We start from the raw sequence: 20075 nt of genomic DNA, 5'->3' as shown, positions 1-20075 counted from the left end.
TACCAAAGCCCAGTTACTTCCCAAACATCCCAGACATATGTATTCTTTCCTTCTGCTGTGTTATCCCACGGAAGAAGACCTCATCTACAAGACTGGTAAGTATACAAGCTGATCTTATTATCTCAAACAATTATTTTTATTTATTTATTTGGTTTTTCGAGACAGGGTTTCTCTGTGTATCTTTGGAGCCTGTCCTGGAACTTGCTGTGTAGAGCAGGCTGGCCTTGAACTCACAGAGATCCACCTTCTTCTGCCTCCTGAGTGCTAGGATTAAAGGTGTACACCAGTACTGCTAGGTCAATTTTTTTTTTGTGAAACAAAAATATTTCAAAAATCTTTTTTAAGATGTCATATTTCCAAGGGACACAGATTCCCTGGCTATAGCTAAGGATTCAGATAGAAAAGAAGGAAAAGATTTCTAAGCAGTGAGGAAAAGTATGATTATAAAGCTACCTGTATTTAGTATTAATCATGTCTAATCCATACTGACTATAGTAAGATGGGCAGAAAAAAATCCTTATTGTAATAAGTCTGAACAATGGGCTCTGCATTTGAGATGGAAAAAAGTTTCTGAGAGTTTCACAGTTAAATGGCCTAGTACACAACACAACTAGCATTTATAATAATTACACCATTTCTCCAGAGCACACCTCATCTGGTCAAGTTGGCTGTTCTAGGTATGTGTCCTCAATGATTTCCCTTTTTAGGACAAGGACGTATACTAAATGAAGGATCCACATTACATACAAAAAGCGATCACTAATTTTCTTTGAGTGCTTACGGAAAATGGACCACGCTTAACAGCACAAGTCAGTTTGTATTATGGTCTGTCTTGCCGGCTACTAAGCCATACAAATATTTTAATGAAGATCTAAGCAGACTACTAAAAACTTCTTAGACAAAAATTAAGAGAGAAAAAGAAATCCATCTCCAGGGGGATTATCTTCACAGCATGTGTGGCTCTGCCTTTACTATCGGAAATCAAAATCGTTAGATTCATGACAAATGGGTCACAGAAAAACCAGTGTGAAAGCAGACAACACTAAAAGCATGGAAGCACCGTCAGCTCCACGCTCAGACTGAAGCAGAGGAGACAGCCCGAGCCGTTCTCCACAAGGACAGTGACATACCCGGCTGTGGGGGAGTTTGCATGGTGAGACTTCTTGGGCAGGTTGAAGATCTGTTCGCCAGGTCAGGGGGAGGAATTGCATCTTGCCCTTGTCGTGCCTCGACAGGATCGTACTCCTTCCCATCATAGTTAGCATCGTAGAACTTCTTAAACCACTGAATAAAATCCAGGTTGTCTTGGAAACGCCCTTTCACCAGCTTCTCCACTGGAATTACCTGCAACGTGTGGTCACTCCATGAGTCACAAACCTCAGGTTTCTTTAGAGTGTTATGAAAATGTATCCCAAGAACGGCTTGCCTGCGGGTCTTCTGATGAACAAAATTAAGAAAATTGTATATATGTGTCCGTGATGCCTGCTTGTCTGTATGTGCACCATGTGTGCATGGGGCCTGCTGAGACCAGAAGAGGGCGCTGGATCCCCTGTAACTGAAGTCACACATGGCTGTGAGCCACCAGGTGTTGGGGACGAAAAACTGGACCAGAGTCCTCTTTTAAACCACTGAGCTGTCTCTTTGGTGACTTACAGCTCTTGACCATCGACTGTCTGCCTGCCTATTTTCTCAGCAGTATTCTAGAATTAACACAATTTTAACTATTTAAAGAACCAATTAAAAAAAAAAAAGAGTGGATTGTCATGGAAAATGTAATACTTCCTGAATAAAGGAACATCCTTAGCTGTCGAGATGGGGGGTGATCTGCCGGGTCTGATGGTAGCATGCGCCTGTAATCCTAGCCCTTGAGAGACCAAGGCAGGATTATGAGTTTGAGAACAAACTGAGCCACACAGTGAGGCCTCATCTCGGAAAAGCCAATATACAAAACCAGAGAACAAAATAGGGGACTTCTCTCATGTGTAGGATATTTATAGTTTAACAGTCTCCCCACAAAAATATACAGGCTTGGGATGTTGTGCGGTTTCAAAGGTGAAATGCTTTCCTGCTTCTTTGTGAACCCTTGGCCCAGCTGTAGTGAGATAAACTCCTATAAGGATTATAGCTACCACCTAGAGCACACGAACCAGGGGCAGGCCAGTGAAATCCTGAATCAATGGGTCACCAGGAACAGAGCTTACTAAAGTGTAGAGCGGCAAGCATCCCAACTAACACAGTGCAGGGCGCAAAGGTTCATGGGATTGCAGAGGCAGAGAGGAAGGCGCTCATTAAGGGGGGTCATGGGAACATGCAAAGAAAGCCATGGCTTGCATAGCAACTTCAAAACTCGAAACTCAGCTTTTCAGAGTAACCTTTCCACTACAATTCAAAGAATCAGCCAGGATTCCCTGCCTGCTCTCCCAGGAACCTTTGGAATGTGGCAGAGAAAGAGGAATGGGGGGGGGGGGAGGTCCTTGACTGCTTAGCTTATTCAGTGGGTCACTATTTTTTTTTTTTTTTTTTTTAAGGAAAATGGAATTATATCATGATGCTTCCCACATAGCACAGTTACTAGATTTTGCCTCTTCTATCATCGGGTGACAACCAAATGAGAACCATGGGAGAGTGAACTAAGTCTTGAGTCAGAATGCAGATGTGTATGTGTGTCCAAGACAGAAGAAGCCCAGTGTGCAGGAGACACAGCCTTGGGGCATGACAACATGAATGGAAACTGAAGAGACCACCCTGCAGCAGCAAAGCGTTGCCGCCTTGGAAACCATATGCCATTGATGGTCATAAAGGCCAACAGGGACACGTTAAAAAGAATAGAAAATGGTGGCCATAGGTTCTCCTCCACAATCACTGACTTCACTAGCTGAGTAGTTGGCTAGGTTTCCTGTGCCAGGCATGACTTTCCTATTGATGAAAGGGCAAGAAGCGAGCTGTTGGCCACCTCTGAAGTATGTGTGCCACGAGGGCACGCTGGTTACCATGCCATCCGGTGCTGCCTCCCTCCTTGGAATATGCCTGGGACTTTCTGGTACAATGAACAATTAATGAAAAAAGAGGCCGTGAATTTGAAAGAGAGCAAGGAGGGGCGAGTATAGGAAGGTATGGAGGGAAGAAAGGGAAGGGGAAAAATGATCTTATAATCTCAAAAGCAAATGAAACAACTGGAAAAAAAGAACAGAAAGCCCTTAAGCATCAACCATAACTTGGAGGAAAAAGTGAGGGGAGAACCTTCGGCTACCTGTTTAGCTAAGTCATCAGTGATATATTTTTCCAAAAATATTTAAGTGCAGCTGCAATAGAAAGCAACATAGGTGCAGAACAAAATAAAGAGAAGTTTCTGGAAGGCGCATTTTTCATCAAGCTGCTTCTGGTCCCGGAGCCTAGGGTGCTGCCATGTCCCTCCTCTCCCTCCCTCGAACTCTCACTGAATTCCAGGCCCGTTTGTACCTCATTGACTTTGCTGGATGTTTTATTACAGTTGATGTCTGCTGCTTGCTTTCGGAGAGACTGACTGACAACTGATAAGTGACTTGGAGCACGAGGTCCTTCCTGAACAACTGAAGCAATTTGTCTGCTGCCTACGTGTGAGAATTTTACATGATGGTGGACACGGTAGCCACAAGGCAGCTCTTACTGCTGTTGACTTAATTTTGCATTCCCAGTTGGGGACATAAGCTTCAAAGGAGCCCTCTAACACACTGGGCATGACAGACATGATGGGTACATGACACTTACTGTCTCTCAAGGATTTGGGCAATCACAGCACCCTGGTGCTCCTGGGCTGACAGGCTGGTGAGGCCAAGGCCAGTCTCCTGCCATTGCAAACTTGTTTTTCAACATTCTTAGATTTTCTGTGCGTTCACTTACAGAAAGATGCACAGAGCTCTCTGATTTGATTCACAGCCAAGTTCCAGCCAGACCCCCCCACCCCGTGTGTGTGTGTGTGTGTGTGTGTGTGTGTTTCTTCCTTCTAATGTACAAGCATGTACTCTCTGAAAAGTAAGGAAAGCCTGTACAGCTGGGCATGTGGAAAAAGAGCTACCTGGAGATTAGCCACAGCAAAAGGAATAAAAGTAAAGATTTCACAGAGGAAACATACATACTGTTTCTTCTTGAGAAGGGGGACTTGCATGTGTTGTCCAGGATGTTCTTAAATTCCCAAGGCCTCAGCCTTTGGAACCAACAGGTGTGCACCATCATGCCTGGCTAAGTCCATACAATTTAAAATCAGCATTCCCAGAAGAGACGAGCCAGGTTTTCTGCTTCTAATCTAGGGAAGTGATGGCCTGTGTGAATTACTATACTTTTCTTAACCTTTATACCTTATAATCTAGTACCCACTTTGTATCCTGTAGCCTATTTATTCTTTTACAATACTGCTCTTTTAAGAGTTGTTTCTCATAAGCTGCTTTATCTCTTTCCCCTTTGTTTGAAATTCATATCCTGTCATGCTTATTCATTCTAAGACATATGGCCAGTCATACTCATTCTAAGAGAAATGCCCTGTGTAACGAACACATACAGTAAGAGAACATTTGAAGAGCAGTCAGCACTTACTGAGAGAGACTAGCCGATCTTAGCCCCTGAGTCCCTTGTTGGGAGGACAGAGGACAGGAGGACCTTGTGTCATTCTAGGGCAAAGCTATGCTTCAAAGGTGGAAAGCAACATTCCCGGGATGATGGAGTCTGAGGGATGCACTATGCTGGACACTTCACAGGCATCTCCTCATTATCATATCATAACCACGAGGAAGGAGGGCCCCAGTCCTCTTTCACAGAGGGGCTGTGAGACACCTAGAAATTTTATATTACTTGCATCAGTCATGGAACTGAGACTCAAACTCAGTGTGGTTCCTGTTAACAATTTGTTTTTCCAAAGGGACAAAATACCCAAAGGACCCCAGAGGCCTCTGGTGAACACTCAAAGCCTCTCATTTGCAACACGGAGAAGCTAAAGACCTAGGGCTCTAACATTCAGGACTTCTGCAAAGAGGTTTGTGTCTGATGGCTACAGGGTTAAGGATTTCCTAAAACTAAAACCTCACAGGCATGGTGTGGGTGAGTGGGTGGGTGGGGGCAGGGCTGTTGCTTGTATGTACAGTCCCCCACATGGTGAGATATCCATGTACATCCCTCAGACGTTTTCATCTTTGATTACTACTGTAAGGGCTCTGGATCGATGGCTAAGGCATGGATAGTGCTCTTCCAGAGGACTGGAGGTCAATTCCCAGCGCCCACATTGAGTAGCTCTCAGTCACCTGTAACCGACTCCTGGATAATCCCACACCATTTTACAGCCTTTGCAGGCACTGCACTTACATGTACAAACCTACATACACACAATTTAAAAACAATAAAATACTAAAAGCAGTTTTGAAGAAAAGAGTGCATTTTACAGGGGTACTAACATGCTCCTTACCTTATCAAATTCATCCGCTAAATGATGCTTGCAGAAGTGTAAAATTGTGAATATACTCATGCTCCAACTTTGCTTGGAATTTTACCTTCTTCAAACTAATGCAGCCCGGGAAGAGCATGTCCATGAACTGGCAATAGGCTGCTCCTAAGAAAGAGACAATGGGAGGCACGCATGAGTCTAGCTGAACCCAGATGTGATGGAAGTCATGATTGCAGGTACCAGGGCACACAGCAGGGCCTCCGCACATGGGTCCCATTACACTTACACCTATTACAGGCAGGGGCCGGGGACCAGCACCCTGGCAGTACAGCACCCATCAGGACCATTGTGTATTCAGTTCTCAGTACCAACTTGTGGAATCCTCCACTGATGCCAAAGAAGCCATGGTAAGAATCTTGCGTTTCTTCTCAGAGGAAAAGGACACATCCTTGCCCTTCAATCTAGCTAGTGTCTTGCCCCCTGTCATCAAAGTCAACTTAAGAAGAAAAAGTGCAGAACATGTAACCACAAGAGAGGCACACAGGTTCTCATGGGATGTGTGGCCCAAAGACACGCGCTCATGCTGTTTTATAGCCATCTTGTGAAGTGACTTGGCTGGAAACTGTTATCACTAAGCCTTCTAATACCAGAAGCAGCTGCCTGCCAATCTCGGTCCAGCCCAAGAGCCACAGGCTTTCCTCATTAGCATAAAGGGAGGAAGCCAGGGATCAGGTGCTCAGAGTCATGCTGTTTACAACCAGGAGAAAGGTGCGAGGAAATGTCCACTAGCTCCCCCACCCCAGCCCCCCACCACCCGTGAACAGGAGAGATGGTCTCAGCAAAAAGGTTTTTACTTTTAAACAGGAAGAACTATTGAAACATGGTAGAAAAAACCCCAGCAAGATGCATTCACTTGGCTCTTATCTGCATGGTAAAGATGAAGAGCATTTAACATGAGAAACTGTCATAGTTGAATCGTGTCTCAGAAGAGGAGTACCAACAGCAGAACAAGTGGTGTGACACTTAAAACCTTTTCTTTTCTCCACTGGTCTCCAGATAGCTCGCTCTATTTCTATCACACGTTATCGGTAGTCTTTCTGGACCATGAAGGGCCATGGGAGGCCTCGCCTTCCAAGTAGGTGACTCTGCTTTGGCTATAGGATACTGCTGTGTCTTAGCCAAATCCTCTCCTGAGGAGACAAAACGCTGGGAACCCAAAGGTTGTGGGAACCGGAAACGCTGTGCTAACTCATTCTTTGTAGGTAAGGCAAAGAAAGATGAAACAGGCATCTGGCTTTCCCTTAGATGCCAACACTGTGAATTAAGAGTTTCTTCCCCAAGCATATGGCTTCTCTTAAAAACAAGACAAAGCATAGCAAACCCAAACCCCAAACACTGGGGAGGTAAGAGAAAACATCAGGATATTGTGTATGTGTGGTGGAGGGCACACAATTATCCAGTCCAGATGGAGCAACCCACACCCTGCAACACAATCACACAGGTAGGCATGCAAGTATTGCCCCGATGTGCTCTGCAAAGCTAGCCTCGTTTTTCTAGAGTTTAGTATTAAATTTGCCTCTGAAGACCCAGATGTTACATATTCTCATGAACCAACCATCCAAATGCTCCACTTTTCAAATTTAAAAATAAATAACACTGTGGGGGGTGTGGGGAGGTCAGTAAAGTGAGAAAAGTTAGAAAAAAAAATCTCTAATGTCTATCACCCAAGTGGCAGCTAACCCCTGCTTGTATTGTGGCATACACCATTTATTTATTTTTACTAAAATGTAACAATACCTTTAAAATGCGATTATTTCCATTTTTATGCACACTTGTTTCTGTGGTGCTGGGAATCAAACTCAAGGCCTTTCTATCACACCTCAGGTCCTTTGGGTCATTTAATATTCTCTCAAATGTTTTAATGGCATTCCGGTATTTACATCATGCCTAGGAACTTCCCTCAACCAAGATCCCATAAATATTCATGCATAGTTTCTGGAAGTGCTTTCATGATCTCCAGTTTTACATTCAAATTCTGAATCCATGTGGGATTTATTTTGGTTTGTGATAGAAAGTATGGTTCTAATTTTAGTTATTCCAAATGTTAGTGGAAATCTGTCACTTTTGACTCCTCTCATTTGGGCACCTTCTTACCTAGGGAGACATGGTGGTGGTGCCCACCCTTAATCCCAGCACTCAGGAGGCAGAGGTAGGTGGCTCTCTGAGTGTGAGGCCAGTCTGGTCTACAGAGCAAGTTCCAGGATAGCCTGGTCTAAACAGAGAAACCCTGCCTTGAAAAACCAAAAGCCAACCAACCTACCAACCAACAACTTCCTTTCTCTCTCTCAAAAAATTCATGTATGTATGTATGTATGTATGTATGTATGTACATATATATTAAACACACACACACACACAATTTACCTTTCTGGTGTAGGTTTTGAATTTAAAACGCATACAGAAAATAAGCCTTTTAAAAACATTCAGATATAATTCACATACACAGTCTTTTAAAGAGTGTGATTCAGTCCGTGAGATTAGGGTATATTCACAGGTTAACAGCAGTTAACCGATTCCAGAAGATTTTTATTAGCACACAGACTTCACGGCCATTCTCTGCTCTCCATCCTCTGCATTGGCAACTGTTGCTCTTCTAACTTCCTGTCTATCTGCATTTCCCCAGATTTCACGGAAAGGAGAGCACCCATTTTGACCATTGAGAAAAACCTTTCAAGGTCCATTGGAACCCTAACCCTTTTCAAAGATAATATTTCATTATACAAATCACCATATTTTATCAATCCATCCATCAGTCAGTGGGCATCTGGGGTATTTGGGGACTACTGAGCAAAGCTGCTAAGAACATTCGTAAGTTCTCAAATGACATATGTTTTCATTGTCTGTAAGGTGGAATCTCTGTTGAGTCATGTGGTGTCTCCCTGATAAACATCTTGAAGACTTGCCCATCTGCCTTCCACAGCAGGCACACCATCTTACTTTCCCACCACCAGCAATGCAATCAATGTCACACTCGCTATTGTCTGTTATTTTGATCCTAGCTGTCCAAGGCAGATGTTGTCTCGCAGTGAGTGGATTAGGTTGACTGTACTAATCACTAATGGCACTGAATGTCTTCCTGAAGCGCTCTTGGGCCAGTTGTATACCGTCTCTGGAGGAACCTTTGCAAATCCTTTGCCTGTTTTTAAACTAAGCTACATTTCTGTTGAGTTGTAGGAATTGTTCTCGACACAGCTCCCTTAGCAGACACTTGATGTGCAAATACTCCCTACCCCCCTTGTTGTATGGGTTCTGACAGTAACACAAGAAGTGATGCTTTAAAATTTTGGACTAATCTGATTTAACCTTAAATTGCTTGTGCTTTAACAGTTAAGAAAGGTGTTAAGGATCCACACCTACACAGCCTGCTCCAAGGTGGTGAAGATTCACACCTACACTGTCTGACCCCAGGCCTGTTACTGGCCACAAATGTTTAATACTAAGAAATACTCTTAAATTTTACTAGTAATTAAGTCAAACAGAGACAAAAAACTTTCCCCTTAATTTGCTATGACTGATCATATCCATTGATATTTCTAGTTCTGAATTCTTTGCATTTCTGGAATAATTCCTACTTGCTGAGCCTTCCTGAAGTCTGGCTTATATTCACAAACACTCAGGATTTGATGTGCCTATTTACAAGTGAGCTTGTCTATGGTGTTGTGTACTACCTTAGCACAGTTCCTTATACTAGAAAGATAAGTTGAGAAGCATTTCATATTTTTGAAAAGCTAGAGACTGCAGCTAAAAATAAATGGCTCAGTTGATTCCTAACAGTAATTTAGTGCCTGTGTGGCTCGGCTTTTCACGCCTTCCTATGCGCTTCAGAGCCACATGAGCATTGGGGCTGAAGGGTAACTGCTCTGTAGGAACTCATGTAGAAGAACATGCTACTTGAACACCTTCAGCGAGGATATGTTACATGGATGTTCTGGTGTCATGACACGTCAGCTTTTCTAGAGTCGGAGGAGATCTTGAGCTGACGTGAGGAGCTGTGCAGAAGTCACGTTGCTGTCACAGCTAGGTGTGTGCACTTGGTCACTTCCACTTCTTGGTTCTGGGCATCTTTTAAGGGGCATGCCAATAACGCATCATGAAATGGTATCTTGAAGTCAGCTGGGGCCATCGAGAGCATCTCAGGGACAAGGAACTTTACCATGGCATAATCCAAATGGCCATTTGATGGGAACCTTGTGCTCTGGGTCACACCTCATCTTGCCTTCTCACTGAGTGGCTCCTGCAACAATCCCCATCCCCCCTTGCCATGTAAATTCTCCCCGTAAGAGGCCAAGCCTTCGGAAAATTTAAATATAAGATCAAAGCTATCAAATGGGAGGGTGCTACATCCACAGAGAGGCTGACTATAAGGTGCTACCTTCAGTCTGAGGGATTGAGCTACAGCTTTCAATTAACCTTACTACTGATGAGGGGAAAGAATTGCAGCCTTTACTAAATGGACATACTGATGTGGCCACCTCTTTCATTATAGGAATCAACAGGTAAAGGACACCACATTTTCTTAAGCTTCCATCCGAGAGGAGGAAGGCAAGGGAGGAGGACAAGTCCTGTGCTGGCCCTCGGCTCTGAAGCCTTCCCCATCCTGAATAGGTTGGGACATGTCGCCATCCACTTCTGAGCCAACAGTATTCTTATCTGCCAAATGTCAGGGTTGGGTAAAGCACTCGGCTCTAAAATTAGATGACTATCTAATTCTCAGGCTGTCATCAACTTCTCTTTTAAAGGCAACTTGAAGTTTCTGCTAATTAGAAGACAGTGACATTTCACCTTCACATGTCCCAGACACTTGTCAACATTCTTGCTTCTGATCCCCATCTCTTATGGTAGTTTATGTCACAGAGGCCCCCATGTGCTGCTTGCTCCCAGGGACACTGGCTCCTCTCATCTCTGCTGACTTCTTTTCACACACTCCTCTTTGAGCATCTGACATTTTCTTACTTAACAATATAACTATTTTCTGCCATCTCAACAGCCACATATTGGCAATTAAAATGACTTTCATAACAAAGCAAGACAGATTCTGAGACTGTTTGTATACTGCAATCGCAGAGGCTTGCTTTCTCTTTGTGTTGGCCTGGTCACTCTTGAAACTGATGCTCTTGCAGGACTGCATCTGCTACCAAAGGCCAAACCCCTATTGGAGGAAGTGTCCCTGTGGAAAATCAGGGCTCACCAAAGAGGAAAGGTACAATGCAAAATACACGGTTCTATTTCCTTCGGGGCCAGCAGAAAGCTCTCCATATACACAAACCTGAGGTTTTAAGAGTTGAATGGTGAGGCTGGGAAGATGGTTCAGTTGGTAAAGTGCCAATCACAAGGACCAAGAGTTTAAGCCCTGGAACCCATATAAAAAGCAGGGTACTGTGGCATGAGATTGCAATCCCAATGCTGGGGGAGGCAGTGATGGAGGGGTGGATCCCTGGGTCTACTGGCCAGCTAGCCTAGCTGAATTGATGAATTCCAGTCCTAGGGAGAGACCCTATGTCAAAAAGGAAAGTGGATGGAATTCCCTGGCTACCCAGCCTAGCCAATCAGTGAGTTCCAGGTGAGACACTGCCTCAAAAAACAGCGTTAAGAACAAATAGAGAAATTCATTTAGTGCTGACCTGCACAGGCACACAAACAGGAATGTGCATAGTTCCACACAAACACATACAGACATGCTCATCCATTCCTCCCCCAACACAAGGAGGCTTGCAGAGTACCACTAACAGCTAGCCTGGCTAGAGAGATTCTGATGACATGTGACAACCAGTGAGAGCTGTGAGTGGATTAAAGTCCTGCCTATGTTATGGAAGACACAACGCATCCTCTATCTTCCAAATGGAAATTTCAGGGTAGTAGAAGTCAAACTCCAAACAGTCCTTGTCTGAGATGTAGGATAAATATTTTTATTAAAAGATAAACTATAGAGAAACACCTAGAGAGCAGGTATGGACAAGGACTACTGTTTCAGCGTTACTTGGAAAACAACTTCCACAGAAAGCCACCATTAAAACCTCACTGAAAGCTAGAGCATTCAAGCCACACACCCTAGCCCTGGCCCCAGTGCTATTTGTCTGCTTGTCGTGGCTTATCCAACTACCACATTACCCTACCACTCCTGTTTAAACTTGTGTCAAATGTTCCAGGGGAAAATACAGAGCGTCAAGCTTGTCTAATGACACAGGAAAAGTTGAAGGGACAAGTACAGGGCAGCTGAGGAGTAAGCCTGCTGGCTTGAAGTACTAGCAGAATTTTTGCCTGTTAAGGGTTGAGCTGGTCCTAGGTACTTAGTTTCACACCGCTCCCAACGTGTGACTTCCGCTGAGTCAACATGCTCATCAAGTTTTACCAAACACATCTTGCCGCATGCACAGACACTTGGCTTCCACAGCCCAGTCCAGAGGGGTGGGGGTGGGGCTCAGCACAAAATGTCACTGGCTTCCACGGAGGGGAGCTTGGTACTGAATGTGGAGGCAGAGGTCTGAGTCTGAGACCAGAGCTAGAGTTAGAACCTAGCATTCTACATACAGGGGGAAGGGGGACTTAAAACAAGCCTTTATCACAAAAACAAAACCAAAACAAACAAAAAAAGAAGTTAGTGAGGTATATATGACAGCCACTGAAGAGATTCAGTTTTCTATTGGGGTCATGAAGAAAGGAGGTTCTAGAAGGCTATGACATTGGGGGTATTAAGCTTCCCACATGCAGTAGGGAGGGTTTCACACACGTGTTTCTAGTATTACTTCTACACGTCCCCAAAGTTTTGTTCTATTTGCCTATTTTTGTTTGTTGTTTGTTTTTAGACTGTAAGACAGACTGAAATGAAGGTAAGCCTGACTTACAGGCAAGAATCCAAAAAGATCTGAGTGTCCCTATCTAACAATTGTGGTGACAGGTCACCTCTAAAGAAATGCCTATCTCTTTAGGTGGCACATGGAGATGCCCCTTTGCTTAAGGGTGAATGAAAACTAGTAAACTGCTGGGTAGGGTGGCGCACATCTTTAATCCCAGCACTTTGGGAGGTAGAGGCAGGTGGATCTCTGTGAGTTCAAGGCCAGCCTGATCTACACACTGAGTTCCAGGACAGCCAGAGTCACATAGTGAGTCCCCTAAAGAAAATTACTTCATTTAAAGGGCCCAGTAGCTGAGTTTAGAAAAGACCAGAAATATACTGCAATACAGTATAATACAATTGATTAAAACAGAGAAATAGAACAGAAAACCCAGCAGAAACACAAAGCCACTCCAAGTGTAAAATAAATGCAGTACCACAGACACTCTGAGGGAGTCAGAAGTAAAGAGAAACCAGCCATCACCCCCAGAGGGGGGTCAAGTGAAACTTTTAGTGTGGCTTCTCAGTCCTCCAGGATTTGAGGGTGGTCAGGAAGCAGGAAGGAAGGAGGGCACGTGGGAGCCCTCAAAGGACATCTGACTGAAGCTAGGAAACAGTGAAGGGTGTGTATGGACAAGTGTCAGTTACAGGCAGATAAGTAGCAGGCTTTAGACGCCACAGGGTGTCAGCGCGAGTTAGCGGAGAAGGCTCCAGGGAACCAACACTGACTTCTGGCTAAAAGATGCTATTCTAAAGCTCTGATTTTCACAACGGATCTGTTTTTTGGAGCACATTAAATTGAGGATAAGAACCCTATTTCCTCAGAGAATTTCTCCTGATGCTGCCAGCATCATTCTAGGGTGTGGTACCCACGGAGAGGATCTGAGCACATGCAAGATGGATGGCCTATAGTTCACTTCCGCAGAGCACAGCTTTGCCAGTGGCTCTTCTGGTGACAGAGGTTCCTGTCCCCTGGACTAGGAGCCTTGTCATCCCTCTTCAGGTGCAAACTCAGGTCAGGGCTCCTCACTCTGGCACTTCCTCTCAGTCAAGCTCACTAGTGGTCACACACACCAACAGTGTCCTTAAGCAGCCATGTTCTAAAGAAGGATGCGCCTTCCCCCACAGCTCCCCAAGAAGGGGCCTAAAGGCTGGAGACAGTTCAGCAGACCCAGCTTGGCATGGAAGGTCACCAGCAGCCACAGAGAACTCTGGAGCAGCTCCCACAAAGCGTCCATGCACACTGCGCTATGTAACAGGATACTGTTGTATAATGAACAGATTTATTGACATTTCTCAGGTTTGTCCCAGGACACTTCGTTATCTAAGCACAATTCCAGTATTAGAAAGAACACAAGTTAATGTGAAGACTGCACAGTATTTACTTTAGGGATTTAGTCATCTGACCAAGCAGAAATGACAGAGGAGTTCATGAGGGGACGGGGGAGGGAAGAGCCAGGAAATTACTCTTTTTTTTTTTGGTAATGGTGGGTTCTTCTAACATATTTAAAGTTGACATATGTACTTTCTCTAAACCTGGATCATTTCTTTTTCTAAAGTTCTTCTTCCATGAACTGCCATAAAATGTCATCTAGAAGAGAGAGAGAGTAGAGGCCAACTTCCCTGGCAGTGACTCAGGAGAAACTTCAGGAGACCATGCTGGAGTTAATGTCCTTTCTATATGCCTCTCATGGCCACAGCACATGGCCAGAAAGTCTTATGTGGGCTAAAACCCAGGGAAGAACCACACCCCCAGAAAGGAGAAAACAGAGAGAGGTCACAATTATGTAACAGTATCAGGGTGGAAAGAAACTCTACCCTGAAGAGCAATGGTTGTTTTAGGCAATTCAATTATTCTGTTCCCAGGGTGCCATCCTAAAAGGTCCAAACATTTAGCTGTGATTTCTGACATCTCTTTTCTTTTTCTTATGTCACAGCTGAAAGACTGTAAGTTAAAAAAATACAATTCAGAGGCAATGAATTGAGGAAATGCATTATTCTGGTGGCCAGTAGGATGTGTAACCGCCTGACAATGCGCAGAAACCAGAGGCGGACAGCACATCAGATGTCACCAGGCCACCCTGCCCACCGGTGCTGGGGACTGAGGGATGGTAAGAAAGGCTAAGCGCCTGGTATTGGCCAGGGCCTTGCTCTCCCTCTGTTTTGTCTATGGGTGAGCTGACAACCGGGACTTGAGAACTCTGGATAGGAATGTGTCAAGAGAAGCGACAGGTCCTAGCTTGATGTGATCTGTGTTGGTTTTGCTGGGTCCTCAGATGCTTGCCCATACTGCATCTCAGTACTCAGTCAACCCTTGCCGGCTCCAGGGATAAAAAGGAGTGTAGAGCTCAGAATCCTTTACTGAAAGCCGCCACCTTCCTCTTCTCAGCTTGACCGACCCATATTAGCAGCCTCATCGCAACGGAAGGATTCCAATTCCACTTTGTAATACCTACTGACCACTCACCAAATCCGCATGGCCACTTGGCCAAGGACTCAAACAAGGTGAGGACAAATCTTTCTTTTCCTTGAATACACACTGCTTGCTACCTGAAGCCGTACTGTGCATGTTGCCTCAAGTCCTAATAGACTTCACAGAGATCACTTAATTAACCACACTTACTTCCTACCTCAGACTTTTTTTTTTTAATCCCCAAAATGTCCCTTTTTAACACAGATATTTCTCATTCTTCAAAGATCAGTCCAGTGTCACCTTTCTAGGAAGCTTGTTCTGTTCTCAATGTCGGCCTCCCACCGCAATGGCCAAGTGCCCCATGATAGACTGATGTGCAGGCTACCAAGTTATTGTGCCCGGATGACATGTGGACAGTCTTTAAGACTGATGCTATCTTTGGATCGTGACTGACCCTGAATGACACGTGTGTTAAAAGGCTCGGTGGTGCTTTGGGAAGGTGGCAGAACCTTGGGAAGTGGGTCCTTGTGAGAGGTCCTTTGGTCACCAGGGACATACCTCTGGTGGGATATGGGGCCCTAGGGCTTTTCCTTTTCCTGTGTTTTGCTTCTTGGCCATGAGCTTGGCCATGAGTCTGCATCACATACTCTTCCGTGATACGTTATTTCCCCCACAGGCCCATAGAAACCAGCCATTGTGGCCAGGCGTGGTGGCTCACACTTATAATTCCAGCATTTAGGGGGCAGTATCAGGTTTCAGTCCTCCCAAGGACTGAAAGTTCTCAATACAACAACAACAAAAACCAAAGCCCCAGCAACAACAATAAACCCCCAAACAAACAAAAAAGCCAGAAGACATAGTATTTTGGGCCATGGGTAGTGGTGTAGGACCATAATCCAAGTATTTGGGAGATCACTACATCTTAACCACTAGATCACTAGGGACACACTTGGGAAGATGAGGCAGAGGACTGAAGTTTGAGGCCAGCTTAAGCTAAATAGGGAGACAGTCTCACAATAGAACAAGTAAAGGTAAGCATGTTACCAAACAGAAAAGTCTAAGGGTGGCCAAGATCAATCACAATTAATGCACTCGGTCAAGTCTTAAAACCCACAGGTTCCTGGCTCCACCTTTAAGAAGCTGCCTGGGCCCTGGAGACACAGCCCCAGGTCTAAAAGTCAACAGTGTTTATGCCAGGCTCCAGTTAGTTCCAGAACCCACACCATCCTTTTGATGAGCACGCCCCTTTTATCGAAGCACACTCACATGCTTGGGAACAGGTGCAGCCCAGCATGGATAAAGGACAGTTGTGAATCTCCAAGACATTCCACCCAAATTGTGAAGGTTATACACTGACTACATGTGGCAATTTCCCCGGTAACAGGAAATACTTAGATCAAAATACAGGGTGCAGCTAAGAACATTGCTTTGTATATATATTCCTCAAGTTGTTAAAAATTAAAAATTTAATAACGTTTATTTTTATTAAAAATTCACAATTTTAGTTTAGGTTTCTAATAATATGTCATCAATTTCACTATTCCATTTAGCTACGTGATGTTATTAAGTTCGACATGAATGTGTGTCCTTTGACTTTTCACATTACAAATATATGCGTAACACACACAGACACACACAGAGAGGGGTAGATAGATAAAGAGAGGTAGATAGATAGATAGATAGATAGAGAGCTTTCAATAAAACACACATACATCACAGACCATCTATTTTCACCTAGCTGTTTGTTTTGGATTTGTCTTTATTCCTGGTGTTTACCATCATGCTGAAGAGACTCCAGCAGAAGCTAAAAGTGAGATACGGGGATAGATGTCAAAGCTAACAGTCGTTTGACACCTGCCCAGTTTTCTGGAACTTGGATGGATGTGTTCTGTGCTTCCCTGAGATATCTCACACCTACAAAGTGGCTTCACACCTGTGTTCACACTCCGCCTGTACTTCACGAATCCAAGGACTGGGATGATAATGTGCATTCCGGGGCACAGGCTACCCTTCTGTGGGGAGGCTGTCCACTGAAGAAACTCAGCACCCCTACATGGGCTCCTACACACTGACCCTAGAAGGAGGACAGTCTTTCTGTCCCTCAGGAGCAGCCTGCCACACCCAAAGAGACTGGGTGTCTTTGGGCCGACTCTCTCTGTCCTCACCTCCTTTACTTAACATTCCTCTTTGTCCATTTCCATCTCTCTCCAGCCACATTTATTTACCTCAGTGGTCTCATCTTTTGTAGGGCAGGAGTCGGCTGCACAGAGCCCTTTTGAAGCCTCCAAGGACAAGTTTATCGCAGGACTCAAAACATGTGTGCCAAATAAAGCCACACTTGTGGTGGGACCAAGCACAGCAAGGAGATGGGTGAAGGTGTGGCAACGGATCCCAGGACCCAATGTGCGAATGTGGGAAACAAATCAGAAATTCCTAGCAGCAGTTTGGTAAGTCGAGGTGAGTGTACACGCCGTCCTGCGCTGGTAAGTCAAGGTGAGTGTACACGCCGTCCTGCAAGCACACTCACAAAAATTACAGGGCAAAACCACAAACCAAACCAACCCTCCAATTCCACCAATTTATGTTTATCTTTAATAAGGAATTAAGAGAATAGAAATGTACAAAATTATAAGGGAGGAGAACCCCTCTTGTATTCTATAGATTCTATGTTCTCTACACACACACACACACACACACACACACACACACACACACACACACACACACACACACACACACACACACACACACACACACACACACACACAAGCTGTATTTAGCCAGAGAATCAGTGGAGACTTGAATATGTTAACCGCTGCAGCAATCCACCCTCTGGCTGGACCACACCTAGATAGACCCAGCCCATTTCACTTGTTACCTCTCTACTCTCCAATTATTTGGTATGCTTGAAACCAAGTAAATGGATTTTGAAATTAGCTGGTCAAATAAAATTAGGAGAAAAAAAAAATATCTAGCCTAGACAAAATCTCTACAGGGTGCCTCCAAGCACAGATAACACTCCATTAGCACACAATGACCTAATCACAGTCCCATTCTGAACGGCTTGCTGTCTTAGAGGAAACAATAAACCTCTGGTGTTATAAAGCGAAGCAACTCCTGGGCCTGCAGACACTAACAGAATATCCTTACTTGGTTTCAGTAAGGGAGTTGGTAAGATCAGCCCTACTAAATTTAGTCTCTGAGCTGATTTCATCACTTCCCATCGTCTCTGCTGACACAAGAGAGAAGGCACAGGGGACACACGCAGCACTAGGCGGGAACCAACCTATTTAACAAGCACAGATTTGTAGCCAAACATGGTCACAAAGAACTTGCTACCTTGCACAGGAATGACCTCCATCAGGGTAAAGCCCAGAGGGCCAACCTCCACGTTCCAAGAATGCCTGGTCGCCACACCTGGGAGATGCCCGGTGCCACACTACAAATCACATTCCCTGCTGCCGGTTCATATATCCATATTTGTAAGTGCAACTATGATTTCATAAGCCAAATCCAGAACAAGAAAGCGACAACAATAATAAAACAAAACCAAAAAACACAAAGCAGTACTCAGAGGCTCGGGGAAAATAACTGAGCCTTCTACTACCACGGTGGCAGTAGGGGGCAGATTTGGGCTGGCCATGGTCCCCACCCAGCATGGAATGCCTGCTGTCAGTGCTTGCTGACCTGTGAGGGGGTGAGAAGGGGATGGGAAGAGGCACAGACTTTAGAAAAGGGCCAGCTGGGAAAGCCAGCTACGTAGTCACACCCAGCCTAGGAGAGAAGACCCAGGTATGGCAATGGAGGTGGTGGTGTGCGTATGTGGGGGGGCGGCTAAGTTTCAAAGCAGGCGTAGGGCAGGGTCAAGGGTGAGGAAGACAGGCAATCCTTTGCCTCCTGTCAAACTTCCCGCTCCTTTCCAGCCTCCTTTGCACACAGGCCTTTTCTGCCACCTGGAATAAAGCAGCTCAGGTTGTGGAAACTACTTTAGGAACTTGTAGCGCCATACTGATCTTTCCCCCCCCTTCAGTACCTTGGAAAAAAATGAACTAAACAGGTTTCAACTAGAACTCAAACAAAAACAGGCTATCATCCCCCTGGCCACGCCCCCTTGAAAGCCCTGTACATTTTACAGAGCAACTGAAGGAAAACAGAAAGATATTTCTGAGCCGAACCAGTGTAATGAAGCTTGTGGTCCAACCTTCCATTCCACAAGGGGAGATCAATATGACTAGATTTCAGAGCAGATTTAGTAGGCCAGCAGTACAAAATGGGACAACCCTCTGCTTTCCTGGAAACAGATTGCTTCTTGCAAGGAATAAATGCAATTCAAATATGCATTCAGATCTGTGACCCAGATTTAATGGCAAAGAAGGTGGTCACAAAGTTACATCTTTGGCATAAAATAACAAGAAATAAAAGCAAACAATTTTCATTTTTTTGAAATGTATTAAAAGATATTCCCACGTGATTTCCTTATTTATTTACTTATCGTGGTGCTGGGAATTGAACCCAGAGCCTTGTATACAAGTGTTCTACCACTGAGCTTATGACCACCACTCTTACTTTAGAGAACATCTGAAAATGTTTATGAGGAAGAAAGAGATGTCAGAGTAAGGCAGAAGCAAACACAACACCACAGTTGTATTTCAGCTTTTTACCAAATGAAGAAAAGCTGATGTTCATTTTTCTCTACCTTGCTTTATATTAAAAAATTATTAAAACTTTCCCGTAAAGAGCTTCCAAATTAAACACACACACACACACACACACACACACACACACAAAGTAACCAGTCCCAAAGTCTATACATCCCAATGAACTTCTGCAGCTAGAATTCCACACATTCTCATTGATGTTTGTTTTAACACTGGCTTTGAGGGAGATCTGTTAGCTGGAAATAGAGAGAGTGACGTCATAGGGGAGAAAGGCAGAAGGGGAACTGTGGGGTGGGGGGTGGGGTAGTGTCAGGAAAGTACAGTCTGCAGAAATGTGGGCATGATCTCTGAGTGTCTTCCCAAAGCACATTACCACACGATAAGCTACAAGGAACCAAAACAAATACCCAAGATACGTTATACTGTAGTAAAATCTTGCAAGATGCCACTACATTATACTCCACAGATCTGAGCATTCCTAAGCATAAGATTTGTTCTTGTCTGGGAGGCACCATCCTACCTGTCTTCTAAGTCTTCTAGAAGACTATTCTAGAAGAATAGAGAAATGGACTCATAAATAAATACATAGAAAGACCACTTCTTCCCTGCCAAATGCCATTGCTGGAGACAAAATTAAAGTAGGCTGGAATTGGTGCCAGATAGGTTTGGGAGGCCTACACTTCACTGTTAGTGGTGTGAGGG

The 20075-nt window shown here is 44.5% G+C and overlaps 1 protein-coding gene across 1 annotated transcript in view; it reads right to left on the bottom strand.

Annotated features, from left to right (window-relative positions):
- Nucleotides 1–1042: 1042 nt before the first annotated feature.
- LOC127214365 (microtubule-associated protein RP/EB family member 2-like) overlaps nt 1043–20075 on the bottom strand; it is a 50589-nt gene continuing 31556 nt past the window's right edge. The window contains 4 exon segments of the mRNA XM_051174783.1: nt 1043–1194; nt 1197–1344; nt 3460–3590; nt 5450–5575. Of these exon segments, the coding sequence (XP_051030740.1) occupies nt 1043–1194; nt 1197–1344; nt 3460–3590; nt 5450–5575 (557 nt within the window).

Source organism: Phodopus roborovskii, unplaced genomic scaffold (genome assembly GCF_943737965.1).
Source record: "Phodopus roborovskii unplaced genomic scaffold, PHOROB, whole genome shotgun sequence".
Classification (NCBI taxonomy): domain Eukaryota; kingdom Metazoa; phylum Chordata; class Mammalia; order Rodentia; family Cricetidae; genus Phodopus; species Phodopus roborovskii.
The sequence above is the reverse complement of the archived record's forward strand: the minus strand, read 5'-3'. Positions and strand labels throughout refer to the sequence as shown.